Raw genomic sequence first — 17,437 nt, 5'->3', positions numbered from 1 at the left:
TCCCCCCCCTGCCCCGCCCCCACCTCCCCAAAATTTTCGGGAATTTTTTGGGATGGGCCGGGGTTCACCGGTAGCCCTGGTAGCCGTAGTAGTTCCTGTAGTACCGGTCTCTGTCCTGGTAGTAGTTCTGCCACTGGGGGAGGGGAACTGGTTTAAACTGGGAGGGCAGAACCCCCCCAAAAAATCCCCAAAATTCACCCCCAAAAATCCCCAAATTTCACCCAAAAAATCCCCAAATTTCACCCCCAAAAATCCCCAAATTTCACCCTGAAAGTCCCCAAAATTCACCCCAAGAATCCCCAAAATTCACCCCAAAATCCCCAAATTTCACCCTGAAAGTCCCCAAATTTCACCCCAAAATCCCCAAATTTCACCCCAGAATTGCCCCAGTTCCACCTCAAAGTTCCCGTTAGACTCGGGCATTTCTGGGGTTTACAACCTGGAGTAAATCCCAGTTTAACCCCGGAGTAAATCCCAGTTTAACCCTGGAGTAAATCTCAGTTTAACCCCAGAGTAAATCCCAGTTTAACCCCAGAGTAAATCCCAGTTTAACCCCGGAGTAAATCCCAGTTTAACCCCGGAGTAAATCCCAGTTTAACCCCAGAGTAAATCCCAGTTTAACCCTGGAGTAAAGCCCAGCTTAACCTTGGTATAAATCCCAGTCTAATCCCAGTTTAACCCTGGTGTAGATTCCAGTTTAACCCCCGTTTAAACCCAGTGTAAATCCCAGTTTAATCTCAGTTTACCCCTGATATAAATCCCAGTTTAACCCTGATATAAATCCCAGTTTAACCCCAGTTTAACCCTGATATAAATCCCAGTTTAATCTCAGTTTAACCCTGATATAAATCCCAGTTTAACCCTGATATAAATCCCAGTTTAAGCCCAGTTTAGCCCAGTTTAAGCCCAGTTTAGCCCAGTTCGAGCCCCACCTCGCGGTTGTACTGCCGGTAGTAGTCGCGGTATCTGCTGTACTGACCCCAGTGTAACCCCAGTTTAACCCTGGTGTAGATCCCAGTTTAAGCCCAGTTTAAGCCCAGTTTAGCCCAGTTTAGCCCAGTTTAAGCCCAGTTTAGCCCAGTTTAGCCCAGTTTGGCCCAGTTCGAGCCCCACCTCGCGGTTGTACTGCCGGTAGTAGTCGCGGTATCTGTTGTAGTCGTAGTCGCGGCCGTAGAACCGATCGTCGTAGCCCCGGTAGCGCTCGTAGAAGTTCCGGTAGCCCTGGGGGCAAGGGAGACCAGTTAGAACCAGTACAAACCAGTACAAACCGGTACAAACCGGTTCAGACAAGGGCAAACCAGGAAAGGATGGCAAAAAACCTTAAAACCAGTAAAAAAACAGTTCAAAGTGGCAACGACCCATCTAAACCAGCTCAGACCAGTCTACACCACATCAAACCAGTTCAGGCCCGCTTAAACCAGTCCAAAACGGTTTAAACTGGTCCACAAACCAGTTCAGACCAGCCCAGAGCAGTTAAAACCAGGAAAAAACAGTTTAAAACCAGGAAAAGAACCCAGTGCAACCCACTTTAAAGGAGTTCATGCCCAGGACCTGCCCCAGGAACGCCGGGAAGTGCCCGGAGGGAGCAATGGGAAACAGCCAGGAAAAGGTCGGGAAGTGGGAAATGCCCCAAAAATGCCCCAAAAATGCCCCAAAAATGCCCCAAACCAGCCCAGAAACGCCCCAGGAATGCCCTGAGTGACTCTGGGACTGCTGGAATTGCCTTGGAAATGCCCCAAAATGCCCAAAACTGGTCTGGAAATGCCCCAGGAATGCCCTGAGTGACCCTGGGAATGACCAGGAAGTGGGAAATGCCCCAAAAATGCCCCAAAAATGCCCCAAAAGGGCCCAGGAACGCCCCAGGAAATGCTGGAATGCCCGGAAGGTTCCGGAAGGGCGCTCACCCCGCGGTTGCCGGGCTGGCCCCAGTACTGCGGCTGCTGCTGGCCCCCGTAGACGCGGCTGTCGTAGCCCCGGCGCTGCCCCCCCACTGCGGCACCGGCACCGGGAACGGCAACGGATCAGAGCGGGGCACGGGGAGCGGCCCCAGAACCTTCAAACCCAGCCCAAACCCAGCCCAAAACCTTCAAACCCAGCCCAAACCCAGCCCAAAACCTTCAAACCCAGCCCAAACCCAGCCCAAAACCCAAACCCCAAACCCAGCCCAAAACCCCTCAAACCCAGCCCAAACCCCGCCCAAAGCCCATCCCTACCTCCACCCCCATCCCTGTTTTCTCTCTCCCACATCCCAATCTCATTCCCACTCCCTATCCCAGCTGGATCCCATTTTTACCCCGTTTTATCCCACTTTCCTCAATTTTTCCCCATTTATATCCCATTTTCCCCCCCATTTCTGCCCCTGACCGTAGCCCTGGCCGCGGCTGTGGTTCTGCCAGATCCCAGATCCCTTTTTTACCCCATTTTATCCCATTTTAATGCAATTTTTCCCCATTTATCCAATTTTTACCCCATTGCATCCCATTTTGATGCAGTTTTTCCCCCATTTATCCCATTTTTACCCAATTTTTTCCCATTTTGATGCAATTTTTTCCCCATTTACCCCATTTTTACCCCATTTTGATGCAATTCTTTCCCCATTTACCCCATTTTTACCCCATTTTGATGCAATTCTTTCCCCATTTACCCCATTTTTACCCCATTGTATCCCATTTTAATGCAGTTTTTTCCCCATCTACCCCATTTTTACCCCATTTTGATGCAGTTTTTTCCCCATTTACCCCATTTTTTCCCCATTTTTCCCCATTTTGATGCAGTTTTTTCCCCATTTTACCCCATTTTGATGCCGTTTCCCCCCGTTTTTCCCCCATTTCCCCGTCGCTGCCCCTGACCGTAGCCCTGGCCGCGGTTGCGGTTCTGCCGGTTGCGCTTGTTGCGGTTGTTGCGGCGGTTGCCGCGCTTCTCCGAGGGCGGCAGCTGCTTCCGCGCCTCCTCCTTCCAGCGCAGCACCAGCGGCGCCGCCTCGTCCCGGCCCAGCTCCCCGAACAGAACCTCGTCCACGTACTCGCTCTTCTCCGGGATCGAGTAGTTGGCTGGGAAAGGGGGGAAACGGCTCGGAAATGGGGAAAAACGGCTCGGAAACGGGGGAAAACGGGAAAAAACGGCTTGGAAATGGGGGAAAACGGCTCGGAAACGGGGAAAACAGAAAAAAACGGCTCGGAAACGGGGGAAAACGGCTCGGAAACGGGGAAAACAGAAAAAAACGGCTCGGAAATGGGGAAAAACGGGAAAAAACGGCTCGGAAATGGGGAAAAACAGCTCGGAAATGGGGAAAAACGGGAAAAAACGGCTCGGAAACGGGGGAAAACGGCTCGGAAACGGGGAAAACAGAAAAAAACGGCTCGGAAATGGGGAAAAACGGGAAAAAACGGCTCGGAAATGGGGAAAAACGGCTCGGAAACGGGAAAAAACGGCTTGGAAATGGGGAAAAACGGCTCGGAAACGGGGGAAAACGGCTCAGAAATGGGGAAAAACAGCTCGGAAACGGGGGAAAACGGGAAAAACCAGCTTGGAAACAGGGAAAAACCGGCTCGGAAACAGGGAAAAACTGGCTCGAAAACGGGGGAAAACGGGAAAAGCCAGGGGGAAAACAGGAAAAAACAGCTCAGAAACAGGAAAAACAAGAAAAAAACAGATCAGAAATGGGGAAAAACTGGCCCAGAAATGGGGAAAATGAGAAAAACTGGCTTGGAAACTGGGAAAAACTGAAAAAGCCGGGGGGAAACAGGAAAAAACAGCTCAGAAACGGGAAAAACAGGAAAAGCCAGCTTGGAAATAGGGAAAAAAGGCTCAGAAATGGGGAAAAACAGGAAAAGCCAAGGGGAAACAGGAAAAACCATCTCAGAAACGGGGAAAAACAGGAAAAGCCCGCTCAGAAATGGGGGAAAACAGGAAAAACCGGATCAGAAACGGGGGAAAATGGGAAAAACCGGCTCAGAAACGGGGGAAAACACAGAATTTACCGGGGGAAAATTGGTGCTGATGTCATGACACTTCCGGGGATTTTCCCTGTTTTTTCCCAGGGATTTTCCCTATTTCTCCCCTCTTCATTTTTCAGGGATTTTCCTCCATTTCTCAGGGGTTTTTCCCATTTTCCCCCTCATTTCCCAGGGATATTCCCCCCCCTCATTTTCCTGGGATTTCCTCCCATATTTTTCCTCATTTTCCCAGGGATTTCCCCCATTTTTTTCCCTCATTTCCCAGGGATTCCCCCCCATATTTTCCCCGTTTTTTCCCCCATTTTCCCAGGGATTTCCCCCCATTTTCCCGGGATTTCCCCCCATATTTTCCCAGTTTTTTCCCCCCGTTTTTCCCACCTTTCATCTCCAGCATGACGGACTCGGGCACGTCGTCGCCCTCGGCCTGGCGCCGCTGCTGCAGGCGCTGCTCCCACTCCGGCTCCGGCGGGACGATCACCACGACTTTCCGGGAAAAGCCCTTGAAGGCCGAGAGCTTCCGGCGCTGCCCCGAGTTGTACACGTTGCACTGGGGGGAAAAATGGGAATTTGGGGGGAAAAATGGGGATTTGGGTGGAAAAAAATGGAGATTTGGGGGGGGAAAAATGGGGATTTGGGGAGAAAAAAATGGGGATTTGGAGGGAAAAATGGGGATTTGAGGAGGAAAAATGGGGATTTGGGGAGGAAAAATGGGGATTTGGGGGAAAAATGGGGATTTGGGGGAAAAAATGGGGATTTGGGGGGAAAAATGGGGATTTGGGTGGAAAAAATGGGATTTGGGGGGAAAAAATGAGGAATTCAGGGAAAAAACCAGGGGTTTGGGATCTGGAATGGGGATTTTTGGGGGCTTTCCATGGATTTTTGGGGTCTTTTCCTGGGATTTTTGGAAGGGTTTTCCCTGGATCTCTGGGCTGGTTTTCCCAGATTCCCGAGCAAGTTTCCCTGGACTCCTGAGCCGGTTTTCCCTGATTCCTATGCCAATTTTCCCTGGGTCCTTGGGCTGGTTTTTTGGGCCGGTTTCCCTGATCCCTGAGCCAATTCCCCGGATCCCTGAGCCGATTTCCTGGATCCCTGAGCCACTTTCCCCGGATCCCTGGGTCGGTTTCCCGGATCCCTGAGCCACTTTCCCAGGATCCCTGATCCGATTCCCCGGATCCCTGGGTCGGTTTCCCCGATCCCTGAGCCGATTCCCCGGATTCCTGATCTGATTCCCTGGATCCCTGGGTCGGTTTCCCAGGTCCCTGGGTTGGTTTCCCGGATCCCTGAGCCGATTCCCCGGATCCCTGAGCCGATTCCCCGGATCCCTGAGCCGATTCCCCGGACTCCCCGGGTACCTGGTCGAGGATGAAGTTGCGGCGGGCGCGGGGGGCGATCTGCACCAGCTTGCTAAGGCACTGCGCCGCCTGCTGAGTCAGCAGATCCCGGCTCTTGGCGTCCAGCTCCTCCTCGGGCTCCGGCCCCCGCGTCTGCGGACCGGGAATTCCGGAATTTGGGAATGAGCACGGGGAGGGGGGAAGCCTGGGGCAGCTCCGGCTTGGGGAGCCTGGCTCTGTCCGGGCCACAAATCCCAGAAATCCCATCCTGTTATTCCCAGATTTCCCGGCCGTGCCATCCCGTTATTCCATCCTATCCATCCCATCGTTCCTGTTTTCCCTCCACCACCCTGAGCTGGTGCAGGACAAAGATCCCAACCCATGATCCCATTATCCATGGATCTCATTATCCCATGGATCCTGTTATCCGTGGATCCTGTTATCCCATGGATCCCATTATCTCCCTGATCCCATAATCCCATGGATCCTGTAATCCCATGGATTCCATTATCTCCCTGATCCCATAATCCCATGGATCCTGTAATCCCATGGATCTCGTTATTCGTGGATCTCGTTATCCCGTGGATTCCATCCATGGGATCGTTTCCCTGATCCCATTCCCACCCCAAATTCCCAGTTTTTCCTGATGATGCTGAGCTGGTGCAGGAGGGAGATCCCACCCACCCCATTATCCAATCAATCCCATTCTTCCCACCATTCCCAAGGATCCCACGGATCCCCCCCCGTGCCGCCCGACACCGACCCTGAGCTGGTGCAGGACCCGCTCGGTTCCCAGGATGTTGTAGCGCTTGTCCCGGTTTTCCTGGGAATGTTTCTGTGCCCACTGCGTCTTCCCGGAGCCCGGGAGCCCCACCATGAGCAGCACCTGCGGAGAGCACGGGATTCCCGATGGATCCAGGGGAAAGGGGCACAGGATTCCCAGGGGATCCCTGCTGGCGTTCCCAGTAAATCCACAGGGATCAACACTGGGATTCCCAGCAGATCCACAGGGAGGGAATTCAGGGATTCCCAGCAGAACAGATCCAGAGCAACGGGGCACAGGATTCCAGATGGAACAGGGCTGGGATTGCCAGCGGATCCAGAGGAACAAACACCAGGATTCCCAGTGGATCCCTGCCTGGATTCCTGCCAGATCCCTGCCAGGACTCCCAGTGGATCCCTGCCTGGATTCCTGCCAGGACTCCCAGTGGATTTGTGCCTGGATTCCCAGCAGATCCAGACCAATGAACACCAGGATTCCCAGTGGATCCCTCCCCGCATTCCCAGTGGATCCCTCCCCACATTCCCAGCAGATCCCCGCCTGGATTCCCAGTGAATCCAGTGATGAACACCAGGATTCCCAGTGGATCCCTTCTCAGATTCCCAGAGGATCCCCGCCTGGATTCCCAGCGGATCCAGAGTGATGAACACCAGGATTCCCAGTGGATCCCTCCCCGCATTCCCAGCAGACCCCTCCCCTCATTCCCAGCGGATCCCTCCCCTCATTCCCAGCGGATCCCTGCCCTCATTCCCAGCGGATCCCTCCCCTCATTCCCAGCGGATCCCTCCCCGCATTCCCAGCGGATCCCTCCCCTCATTCCCAGCAGACCCCTCCCCTCATTCCCAGCAGACCCCTCCCCGCATTCCCACCGCCCCGTGCCCACCTCGCACTCCTCGGTGCTCTTGGGCCCCGCGGGCGTCCGGACCCTCTCGGGCGCGGGCACCTCGTGGATGAAGACGAAGCCGTCGGGCACCGGCGCCAGCGGCTCCGGGCGCTGCCCGAAGTTGAGCTCGACGGCGCAGCCCTTGCAGAGCACGTGGGGCAGCAGCGCCCGCTCCCGCAGCGCCGCCTTGGGCACGCGGAACGCCGCGCCCAGCGCCCGCCCGTTCTTGGAGAACGACAGCTCCACCAGCTCGGCGTCCTCGAAGTCCTGCGGGAGCGGAGAGGGGCGGCCCCGGCCACGCTGCGGCTGCGGCGAGGCCGCGCCGGCATCCCCTGCCTCCTTCCCCGAGATTTCCCAATTCTTCCTGACTTTTCCCTGATTTTTCCCTTTTTTTTGCTATTTTTCCTGGTTTTTTACTGATTTTTCCTGTTTTTTTCCCAATGTTTTCCTGATTTTTCCTGTTTTTCCCAACATTTTCCTGCCTTTTTCCTGGTTTTTCCCTGATTTTTCCCCCTTTTTTCTTGATTTTTCCCATTTTTTCCTGATTTTTCCTGTTTTTTCCCTGATTTTTCCCATTTTTTTCCCAATGTTTTCCTGATTTTTCCCTTTTTTCCCAACATTTTCCCTTTTTTCTTGATTTTTCCCATTTTTTCCTAGCATTTTCCTGGTTTTCCCCTGATTTATCCCATTTTCTCCTGATTTTTCCCAGCATTTTCCTGCCTTTTTCCTGATTTTTCCTGGTTTTTCCCTCTTTTTCTCCTGATTTTTCCCAGTGTTTTCCTGATTTTTCCTGGTTTTTCCCTGATTTTTTCCTCTTTTTTTCTTGATTTTTCCCATTTTCTCCTGATTTTTCCCTGATTTTTCCCAGCATTTTCCTGTCTTTTTCCTAGTTTTTCCCTGATTTTTTTCCCTTTTTTCTTGATTTTTCCCATTTTCTCCTGATTTTTCCTGTTTTCTTCCTGATCTTCCCCCTTTTTTACTGATTTATTCCCTTTTTCCTCCAATTTTTCGGTGTCGCCCATTTTTCTCCTTTTTCTCTGATTTCCCCCTTTTTTCCCTAATTTTTCCTGTTTTTCCCTGTTTTTCCCTTTTTTCCTGATTTCCCGAGTTTTTTTCAATGAATTTCCATTTTTTTCCCCATTTTTCCCCGTGTTTTCCCATGAATTTCCAGTTTTTTTCAATGAATTTCCATTTTTTTCCCATTTTCCCCAGTTTTTCCCCCATAAATTTCCCGTTTTCCCCCGTTTTTCCCCCGTTCTCACCGCGAAGCAGCCGATGACGTCGTTTTCCCCAAAGCTCTCCCCAAATTCCTCGAATTTTCCATTTTCCACCTTCAGCCCCCGCCCGTCGAAGCCGTAGGAAAACTCGTCCTCCCCTGGAACGGGGCAAAAAAAGGGAATTTTGGGGTGGATTTGGGGAATTTTGGGGTGGATTTGGGATGGGGAGGGGAATTTGGGGGAATACTGATGGGATTTGGGGATGGGGAAAGGGAATTTTGGGGTGGATTTGGGGATTCTGGGCTGGATTTGGGGCTGGATTTTGGGGATCCTGGACAGATTTGGGGGTCCTGGGCTGGAATTTCAGATTCTGGGCTGGATTTGGGGTGGATTTCAGGGCTTTAGGGTGGATTTTGGGTGGATTTCAGGGGATTAGGGGTGAATTTGGGGTGGATTTCAGGGGATTTGGGGTGGATTTCAGGGTTTTGGGGTGACTTTGGGGTGGATTTCAGGGGTTTAGGGTGAATTTGGGGTGGATTTCAGGGGTTTGGGTGGATTTGGGGTGGATTTCAGGGAATTTGGGGTGGATTTGGGGCGGATTTCAGGGGTTTGGGGTGGATTTGGGGCGGATTTCAGGGGTTTGGGGTGGATTTGGGGCGGATTTCAGGGAATTTGGGGTGGATTTGGGGCGGATTTCAGGGGTTTGGGGTGGATTTGGGGCGGATTTCAGGGGTTTGGGGTCTCACCCAGCTGGGAGTGGGAGAAGTCCACGGACCAGCCCACGCGCAGCAGCGGCACCTCGGAGCTCCCCTCCTTCCCCGGGAGGATCTGCGACACCTGCAGGGAAATTCGGGATTTGGGCTCCAAAAAATTCGGGAACGGAGCAGGGAAAGGGAAACAAAGACAGCAAAAATCCCCCAAAAAATCCCAAATAGTCCCAAAACCCGCTAAAATAGGCACAAAACCCCCCTAAAAAGCACCAAAAAACCCCAAAACAGGCACCAAAACCCCCAAATCCTCCTAAAACTATCCCAAAATACCACTGAACTACCCTGCAAAACCACAAACACTGCCAAAAACCCCAAAACCCCCCAAAAACCCACCCCAAAATACCCTAAATCCCCTCCAAAACACCCCAAACCCACCCAAAATCCCCGAAAAACTCAAAAAAACCCCAAACTCTCCCAAAAAAATCCTAAATCCCCTCCAAAACACCCCAAAAATCCCCAAAAACCTCCTAAAATCCCCTAAACCTCCCCCCAAATTCCCTTTTCCCCTCCACTGCACTCCCTCTGCTCTCTGGGGACTTTTTCCCATTTTCCCTGAGATTTTTTCCCATTTTCTTGGGGATTTTTTCCCATTTCCCCTGGGATTTTTCCCTATGTTCCCCGGGATTTTTTCCCATTTTCCCTGTGACTTTTTCCCAGGGATTTTTCCCATTTTCCCTGTGATTTTTTCCCATTTCCCCAGGGATTTTTCCCATTTTCCCTGTGACTTTTTCCCCCGGGATTTTTCCCCTTTTCCCAAGGATTTTTTCCCCATTTCCCCAGGGATTTTTCCCATTTTCCCAGGGATTTTTTTTCCCAGGGATTTTTCCCCTTTTCCCAGGGATTTTTTCCCCATTTCCCAGGGATTTTTTCCCCATTTCCCCCAGGATTTCCCCCTATTTCCCCCGGGATTTCCCCCCATTTCCCCAGAGATTTTTTCCCCATTTCCCCCCGGGATTTTTTCCCCATTTCCCCCGGGATTTTTCCCCTTTTCCCCCGGGATTTTTCCCCGTTTCCCCCCGTTCAGGTCCCACCTTGGCCTGGAAGCAGACGCGGCCGTGGGTGACTCCGTGGGTGCTGCGGGCGCCGGCCCAGAGCCCCGGGAAGCGCTCGGAGAAGAGCGGCTGCCCCCCGTAGCGGTCCCGGCTCGCCCGGAACTGCAGGTCCGACGTGTCTGGGGAGGCAAAACCCCAATTCCAGCCCCAAAACCCCAACAAAAATCCCCAAATTTACCCCAAAATCCCGGCCGGGATCGGGGCAGAGCGGCAAAAATCCTTGAATTGTCCCAAAATCCACAATGGGATATCAGAAATCCAGCTCAAGTTTTGAAATGGCTCAAATGACCCCAAAAATCCACCTGGAATTTCTCATTCCCACCCCAAATCCAACTAAAACCCCTGAAATCACAACAAAAATCCCCAAATTTACCCCAAAATCCTGGCCAGGATTGGGGCAGAATGGCCCCGAAAGTAAAAATTCTCAAATTGTCCCAAAATTCACCTTGGGGTGCCTCAAATCCAGCTCAAGTTCCAAAATGGCCCAAATGACCCCAAAAATCCACCTGGAATTTCTCGATCCCACCCCAAATCCAACCAAAATCCCTGAAATCCCAACAAAAATCCCCAAATTTACCCCAAAATTCCGCCTGGGATTGAGGCAAAGTCACCTCAAACCCCAAAATTCCTGGATTTTTTTCACAAAACCCACCTTGGATGGAGCCAAACCCACCTCAAATCATCCCAAAAATTTCCCAAATCACCCCAATAAACCTCAAATCATCCCAAAAATTCCAAAATCCACAAAAAATCCCCAGACGGTCTCAAAATCTCTCCCCAAATTCCAAAGAATCCCCCCCCCAAAATGGCCCCAAATTCCTGAAATCCCTGAAGAACGCCCGGAATCCCAAAAGGAATCTCCCAGCTCATGCCAGAAATTCCCCAAATTCCCCAAATTCCCGTACAGGTGTCGAGGATCACCAGGGTCTCGTCCTCCTCCCCCTCCGGCGGCTCCTCCTCGGGCGGCAGCGGAGATTTGGATCTGTGGGGTTGGGGAATGGCAAAAGTTGGGAAAAATCCCAAATCCTGGGGGGAAATCCCAAATTCTGGGGGGGAAATTCCAAATTCTGGGTGGGAGATCCCAAATCCTGGGGGGGAAATCCCGAAGTTTGGGAAAATCCCAAAATCTGGAGGAAAATCCAAAATTCTGGAAGGGAAATCTCAAACTCTGGGGGGCAAATCTCAAAGTTTGGGAAAAAATCCCAAATTCCGGGGGAAAACTCCCAGAAATGCCAGGAAATGCCCATGAAGGGCCCATGCATGCCCAGCAGCGCCAGGTCGTGCCAGGCTGTGCCAGCAGTGCCAGGCCAAGCCAGCATTACCCAGCTGTGCCCAGCAGTGCCCAGCAGTGCCAGGTCCTGCCAGCCATGCCAGGCTGTGCCAGGTCGTGCCAACCATGCCCAGCCTTGCCCAGCAGTGCCAGGCTGTGCCCAGCAGTGCCCAGCAGTGCCAGCCATGCCCAGCCATGCCCGGCAGTGCCAGCCATGCCAGGCCGTGCCCAGCAGTGCCAGCCATGCCCAGCAGTTCCCAGCAGTGCCGGCCATGCCCAGCAGTGCCAGGCTGTGCCCAGCAGTTCCCAGCCGTGCCCAGCCATGCCCAGCCATGCCCAGCAGTGCCCAGCCATGCCCAGCAGTGCCAGGCTGTGCCCAGCAGTGCCAGCAGTGCCCAGCAGTGCCAGCCATGCCCAGCCATGCCCAGCAGTGCCCAGCCATGCCCAGCCATGCCCAGCAGTGCCAGCCATGCCCAGCCATGCCCAGCAGTGCCAGCCATGCCCAGCCATGCCCAGCAGTGCCAGCCATGCCAGCCGTGCCCGCTGCCCACCGGCTGTTGTAGGCCTCCTCGCGGAACTCGTGGTAGGCGCGCCCGTGCTCGTCCTTCTCGTCCCGCAGCCGCTTCACCCCGCGCCGCTCGGCCTCGGCCGCCTTGGCCTTGTCCTCCTCCTCCTCCCCTGCCAGGAGAGCGCTGGGTTAACCCCAAAACATCCCCAAAACAGCCCCAAATTCACCCCAAAACTGCCCTGGGTTAACCCCAAAACATCCCCAAAACATCCCCAAAACTGCCCTGGGATAACCCCAAAACAGCCCCGAATTCACCCCAAAACTGCCCTGGGTTAACCCCAGAGCATCCCTGAATTTACCCCAAAACATCCCTGAATTCACCCCAAAACATCCCCAAAACTGCCCTGGGATAACCCCAAATTTCACCCCAAAACTGCCTTGGGTTAACCCCAAAACAGCCCTGAATTCACCCCAAAACAGCCCTGATTTTACTGATTCCATCCCAAAAATCCTTGATTTTACTGATTCCATCCCAAAATATCCCTGATTTTACTGATTCCATCCCAAAAATCCCTGATTTTACCTCAAAATATGCCTGATTTTACTGATTTCACAACAGAACATCCCCGAGTTCACCCAAAATCATCCCAAAATACTCCTGATTTTACTGATTCCACCCCAAAACATCCCAAATTTTACCCCAAAAATCCCTGGGTGTACTGATTTATCCCCAAAACATCCCTGGTTTTACTGATTTATCCCCAAAACATCCCTGATTTCACCCCAAAACATCCCTGATTTTACTGATTTACCCCCAAAACATCCCAGCTTTTCCCAGGAAATACAATTTCCCGGGTGAAGAAGGGTTAAAATTCAGATTTATTGTTTTTTGTTTTTTTTTTTTTTAATTTGAATTTAACCCCAATTTTCCATGGGAATTCCAAAGGTTTAATGGGGATCTTTGGTTTCAAAAGCTCAAAAAGGATTAAAATCCCTTCAAATTAATTAAGTCAAAGAATTCCCGGGAAATTTGGGAGCTTTAATGAAATTTCAGATTTTCAGTGACAAAAATTGGTTGAAATCCGATTTTTTTCCTTTAAAAATCAAATTAAAGCTAAATATTCCATGAAAATCTTGGGTTTTTAATGGGTATTCCACGGAAACCAGGGAGTTCGGATGGATTCTCTGGGGTTTATAGTGGCAAAAAGGAGTTAAAATTCCAATTTTTTCCTTAAAAATTCCTTCCATCAAAGCATTCCATGAGGATTTTCAGTTTTTGGAATTTTTTCCCACTTTTCTGGATTTTCCCAGTTTTTAAAGTGGTGCAAAGCACCTAAAATTCCTCTTTTTTTCCTTAAAAATGAATTAAATTTTGTGAAACTCTTGGAGTTTGAATGAGTTTTCCCAGCTGGAATGTGGGAAAGGCTTAAAAAAGCCACAAAAATGCTTCTAATCCTTCAAAAAAAGTAAAATTCCCCTGGGATTTTTCATGGATTTCTCATGGAAAAGGGAAAATTCCAGCTCCAGATCCGTTGGTTTACTAAAAACTGGAAAATCCAAATGGAAAAAATTTAAAAATTCAACAGGAAAATCCAAGGAAACACAAAAAATTCCCAATTTTTCCATTTGTTTGGCCAAAAACTTCCTAAAAAAATCCAACGAGTGGAAATATTTCCAGTTTTGGGGTTTACCCAACGTCCTACAATGGAAATTCTCCAGCTCTTATCCCTCAAAAATCAAAATTCGGGACAAAAATGGGAAAAATTTCACTTTGTTCCCAATAAAGTTCTGTTCCGTGCTGATCCAAGCTCCACAAATCCACCCAGAATATGAATTTTCCCACAAAAATCAGATTATTTCATTCAAAATGAGCAATTTTTTCCCCTCAAATCCCAGGATTTTCCCTCCAAAAATCCACTTTTTTTCCCCCCCCCCATTCCCAAAACTTTTCCCAAACCCAGAAATTTCTCATTCAAACAAATCCCCTCAATTTTCCCAACATTTTCTCCCCGGATTATTTCTCTAAATTCACGATTTTCCCCCTCAAACCTGTGAAATTTCCCTCCAAAATCCACAAAAAAAATCAGGGTTTTTCCCTCCTAAACTTTCACTTTCCCACATCCCAAATTTCTCCCTTAAAAACCCGGAATTTTCCCTAATTTTTCCCTCATGTTTTTTCCCCATATCCCCAAAATCCCGATGTTCTCCCCAAAATCCCAATTTTCCCTGTGGAGAACGGGATTTTATCCCAATTTTATCCCGATTTTCTCCCGGAAATCCCGATTTTCCCTGTCAATAATGCGATTTTATCCCGATTTTATCCCCCAAACACCCGGCAATGGGACCGAGATCGGGATTTCGGGAAAAACGGGAATTTCGTGAGGGGTCCCTCCCGAGGCTCCGGGGGATTTTTTTCCCCATTTTGGGGGATTTTCCCCGTTTTTGGGGGATTTTTTTCCCACTTTTTGGGATCCTTCCCGAGCATCCCCCGGTTCTTTTCCCGGTCCCGCGGGTCCCTCCCGAAGATCCGGGGGTCCGATCCCGGTTTTGGGGATCCCATTCCCGGCCCCGGGAGTTCTTTTCCCGGTTTTGGGGATCCCGTTCCCGGTCCCGGGAGTTCTTTTCCCGGTTTCGGGGATCCCTTTCCCGTTCCCGGGAGTTCTTTTCCCGGTTTCGGGGATCCCTTTCCCGTTCCCGGGAGTTCTTTTCCCGGTTTCGGGGATCCCTTTCCCGTTCCCGGGAGTTCTTTTCCCGGTTTCGGGGATCCCGTTCCCGGTCCCGGGGCTCTCCCCCACCGCTCACCCGCCGCCGCCTCCTCCTCCTTGGCCTCGGCCGCGGCCGCTTCGTCCCCGCTGGGCGCCTCCTCCGGCGGCCGCTCGGCCCCGTTCACGCCGCCGCCGTCTCCTCCTCCTCCTCCTCCTCCCTCGGCCGCCTCAGCCTCGGCCGCGGCCGCCGCTCCCTCCTCCTCCTGCGGCGGCTGCAGCGGCTCCGACCCCGCGGGCTCGGCCGGGGCCGCCTCCTCTTCCTCCTCCTCCTCCTCCTCCTCCTCCCCGGGGGGGCCGGGCTGGGCCGGGGCCGCCGCCGCCTCGGGGGCCGCGGCGGCCGCTTCGTCCTCGTCGGCGAGCAGCGCTTCCTCGTCCTCCTCCTCCTCCTCTTCCTCCTCCTCTTCCTCCTCCTCCTCCTCCTCCTCATCCCCTCCGCGGGGCCGCCCGCCGGGGGCTCCCGCCGGCCCCGCTTCCCCCGCGCAGCTCGAGGCGGCCGCGGCCGGGCCTCCCCCGCCGCCGCCGGCGCCGCCGCCTTCCTCGGGCCCCGCCGCCAACATCTCGGCGTCCAGGGCCTCCTGCAGCCGCTGCGCCAGCTCCACCTTCAGCCCGCGGGCGTCCAGGCCGCGCCGGCCCAGCTCGGCCCGCAGCTCGGTCACCTTCAGCCGCTTCACGTCCATGGCGGGGCCGGTGTGTGGGGAAAGGGGGGGGGGGAGGGAAGCGGCCGCGGGGCCGGGGTGGGGGGGGGAAGGGAAGCGGAAGCGCGGGCGCGCTGAGGCGGCGGCGCCGAGGCCGGAGCGCGAGGCCGGGCCGGGCCCGAGGCCGCGGGGCGGGGACTGAGGGAGGAAAGGGGCGGAAGGAAGGGGGCGGAGAAGGGACGGGGCGGAGGGGGGGGGGTGGGGGGAGAAGAGAGCGAGAGCGCGAGGCGGGGCCGCCGCCGCTGGCGCGGGGAGGGGGCGGCCGGAGCGCGGAGCGATCGCCGGGCCCGTCCCGCTCCCGCCGCCGCCGCCGCCTCAGCCGCGCCTGCGCCGCCGCCGCCCCTCAGCCGCGCCCCCCCCCCGCGCGCCGCGCGCCGCCGCCACCGCGCCTGCGCCGCGCCTGCGCGCCGCGCCCGGCCCCGCCCGCGCCGCCGCGCCGCGCAGGCGCCGCGCAGGCGCGGTCGGGGCGGCGCGCGCCGCGCGCAGGCGCCGCGCCCGCCCTTCTTCCCCCCCCCTTCTTCCCCTCAGCCCCACCTACGTGCGCAACGGTCGCCGCGAGTGTGGCGGCGGCTTCGCCTCTTCCCCTCCTTCCCTCCTCCTCCTCCTTCCCCCCGCGCGCGGCCCGCGCCCAGCCGCTCGGATTTTCTGATTGGCCCCGGCCGCGCTGTTCTGCCCGGCGACGGCGAAAAGCCGCGCTCCGATTGGTGGATGAGGGCGAAGGGGGGGGGACGGGAGGGGGGCGCTCGCCTCACGCGCAGTTTCCCGCCCGCCGCGCCGCCGCCATTTTGTTTCGGTGGATGAAGCGGGGAGCGCGCGCGGCCCGCGGGCGGGGGGGGGAGCGGGAAAAGGGTTGAAAATGTGTAAAATACAGAAAATAAACGAGATTTGCTTCCTTTGAAACTGGGAGCGGGCGCGGAAGAAGCGCGGAGGCGGAGACTGCGCCGCGTTTCACTCAGGAAACTCGCGTGCCCCTCCGCCCCTTGCCGCTCCTAACTCAAGGATTCATTCAATAAAACCCTTCGAATCTCCGTTCGCACACTTCAAACATTGCTAACGTTTATTTTTACCCGCACAAATCTCCGCTTTCACCCGGAAAGCGCCGAAATGACGCAGTTTAACCTCAGGAAGCCGCGCGGGGAGGGCGCCGCCATTTTGCGGCGCGCTGTGAGGGGAGACCCGGAGCGGGCCGGGCCAGAGCCCTCACGGAGACCCGCGGGGCCGCTCCGGTACCGAACCGGGCGCGCCTCGCCGGTAAACCCGCGATAAAATGTTGAAAGATAAACGTTAAAAATAATTAAATCTGTTTTTCACTGCATTAGGTCCCCGGTGGGGGTGCACCGTTCCCGGAGGCACTGCAATACCGGGACGATGCGCGGAGCGGAGGGAGCAAGCTCCGGGTCCAACTCCCGAGCCCAAAAATCCGTTTAATATGAAGTCCTCTCATCGAGGACGTATCAGATATTAAACTGATAAGAACAGATACTACACTTGATCTTAGCCAAAAGGCCGAGAAGCGATACCGGCCCTCGGCCCGCGCAGCGCCCGGGCCCGCCCGGCCCGCCCGCACCTCACGGACACCCCCGCGCCGCCGCCGCGCCCGCCCGCTCCCGTTCCGCGCCTCCTTCCCCGCCTCGCCCCGCACCTCCCGCCCGCGTCCCGCACGCCCCTGACCCCGAAAACCCGAAATAGCCCCCCAAAAAATCCTCCCATGATGCACTTCGCGCATATTGTCGCGGACAATTTACATAACCCCGCCCTTTACGCAAACAGTCACGCGGCATTCCTTCATGGCCCCGCCCGTCGCTTTTTTTTTCCCCGCCTCGCATCGTGATTGGCCGACTGCGCTCCCTTATTTGCATTCGCCCCGCCTCATCTCCCAGCGGCTGTTGATTAGCATAACCCCGCCTCTTGTCGTTTTTATTTTAATTCCCGCCCGCTCATTTGCATTCGCCCCGCCCCCGCCGCTGTTCCCATTGGGGTCCCACCTCCCCCCCAAGGACCCGGCGGGGGCCGGGGAACTCTGGGACCCCCAAAAGGGCCCCGGCTGAGGCCAAGGCCGCACCCCAAACCCCCGGAACGGCTCCGAGCGCCCCAAAACCTGCCCCGGGTGGGGGGGGGAGACCCCAAATCCCCCCCAGGGCAGGGGGGACCCCAAATCCCCCCCCCAAAACACGCGGGGGTGCCGCGGTTTGCGGGGCGCCCCCCCCGC

At 54.5% G+C, this 17,437-nt stretch overlaps 1 protein-coding gene and 1 non-coding gene across 2 annotated transcripts; both read right to left on the bottom strand.

The window, feature by feature from the left end:
- On the bottom strand, positions 1–15,483 carry HNRNPUL2 (heterogeneous nuclear ribonucleoprotein U like 2). The gene is made up of 14 exons (XM_053968060.1): positions 14,571–15,483; positions 11,812–11,938; positions 10,896–10,972; positions 9,970–10,109; positions 8,915–9,005; positions 8,214–8,326; positions 6,952–7,218; positions 6,051–6,173; positions 5,309–5,440; positions 4,335–4,503; positions 2,850–3,050; positions 1,905–1,990; positions 1,114–1,221; positions 1–133 (listed from the first exon to the last, which is right to left on the bottom strand). Exons 1-14 carry the CDS (start codon positions 15,208–15,210, stop codon positions 65–67), a joined length of 2,343 nt encoding a protein of 780 aa, XP_053824035.1. The 5' UTR covers positions 15,211–15,483; the 3' UTR covers positions 1–64.
- A 1,072-nt stretch (positions 15,484–16,555) lies between these two features.
- LOC128802026 (U2 spliceosomal RNA) lies at positions 16,556–16,746 on the bottom strand. The gene has a single exon (XR_008435289.1). It is a non-coding gene; the product is annotated as a U2 spliceosomal RNA (small nuclear RNA).
- Between the last annotated feature and the right edge of the window lie 691 nt (positions 16,747–17,437).

Source organism: Vidua chalybeata, chromosome 32, assembly GCF_026979565.1.
Source record: "Vidua chalybeata isolate OUT-0048 chromosome 32, bVidCha1 merged haplotype, whole genome shotgun sequence".
In the NCBI taxonomy this organism is placed as follows: Eukaryota; Metazoa; Chordata; class Aves; order Passeriformes; family Viduidae; genus Vidua; species Vidua chalybeata.
This window is presented reverse-complemented; position numbering and strand designations above follow the sequence as displayed.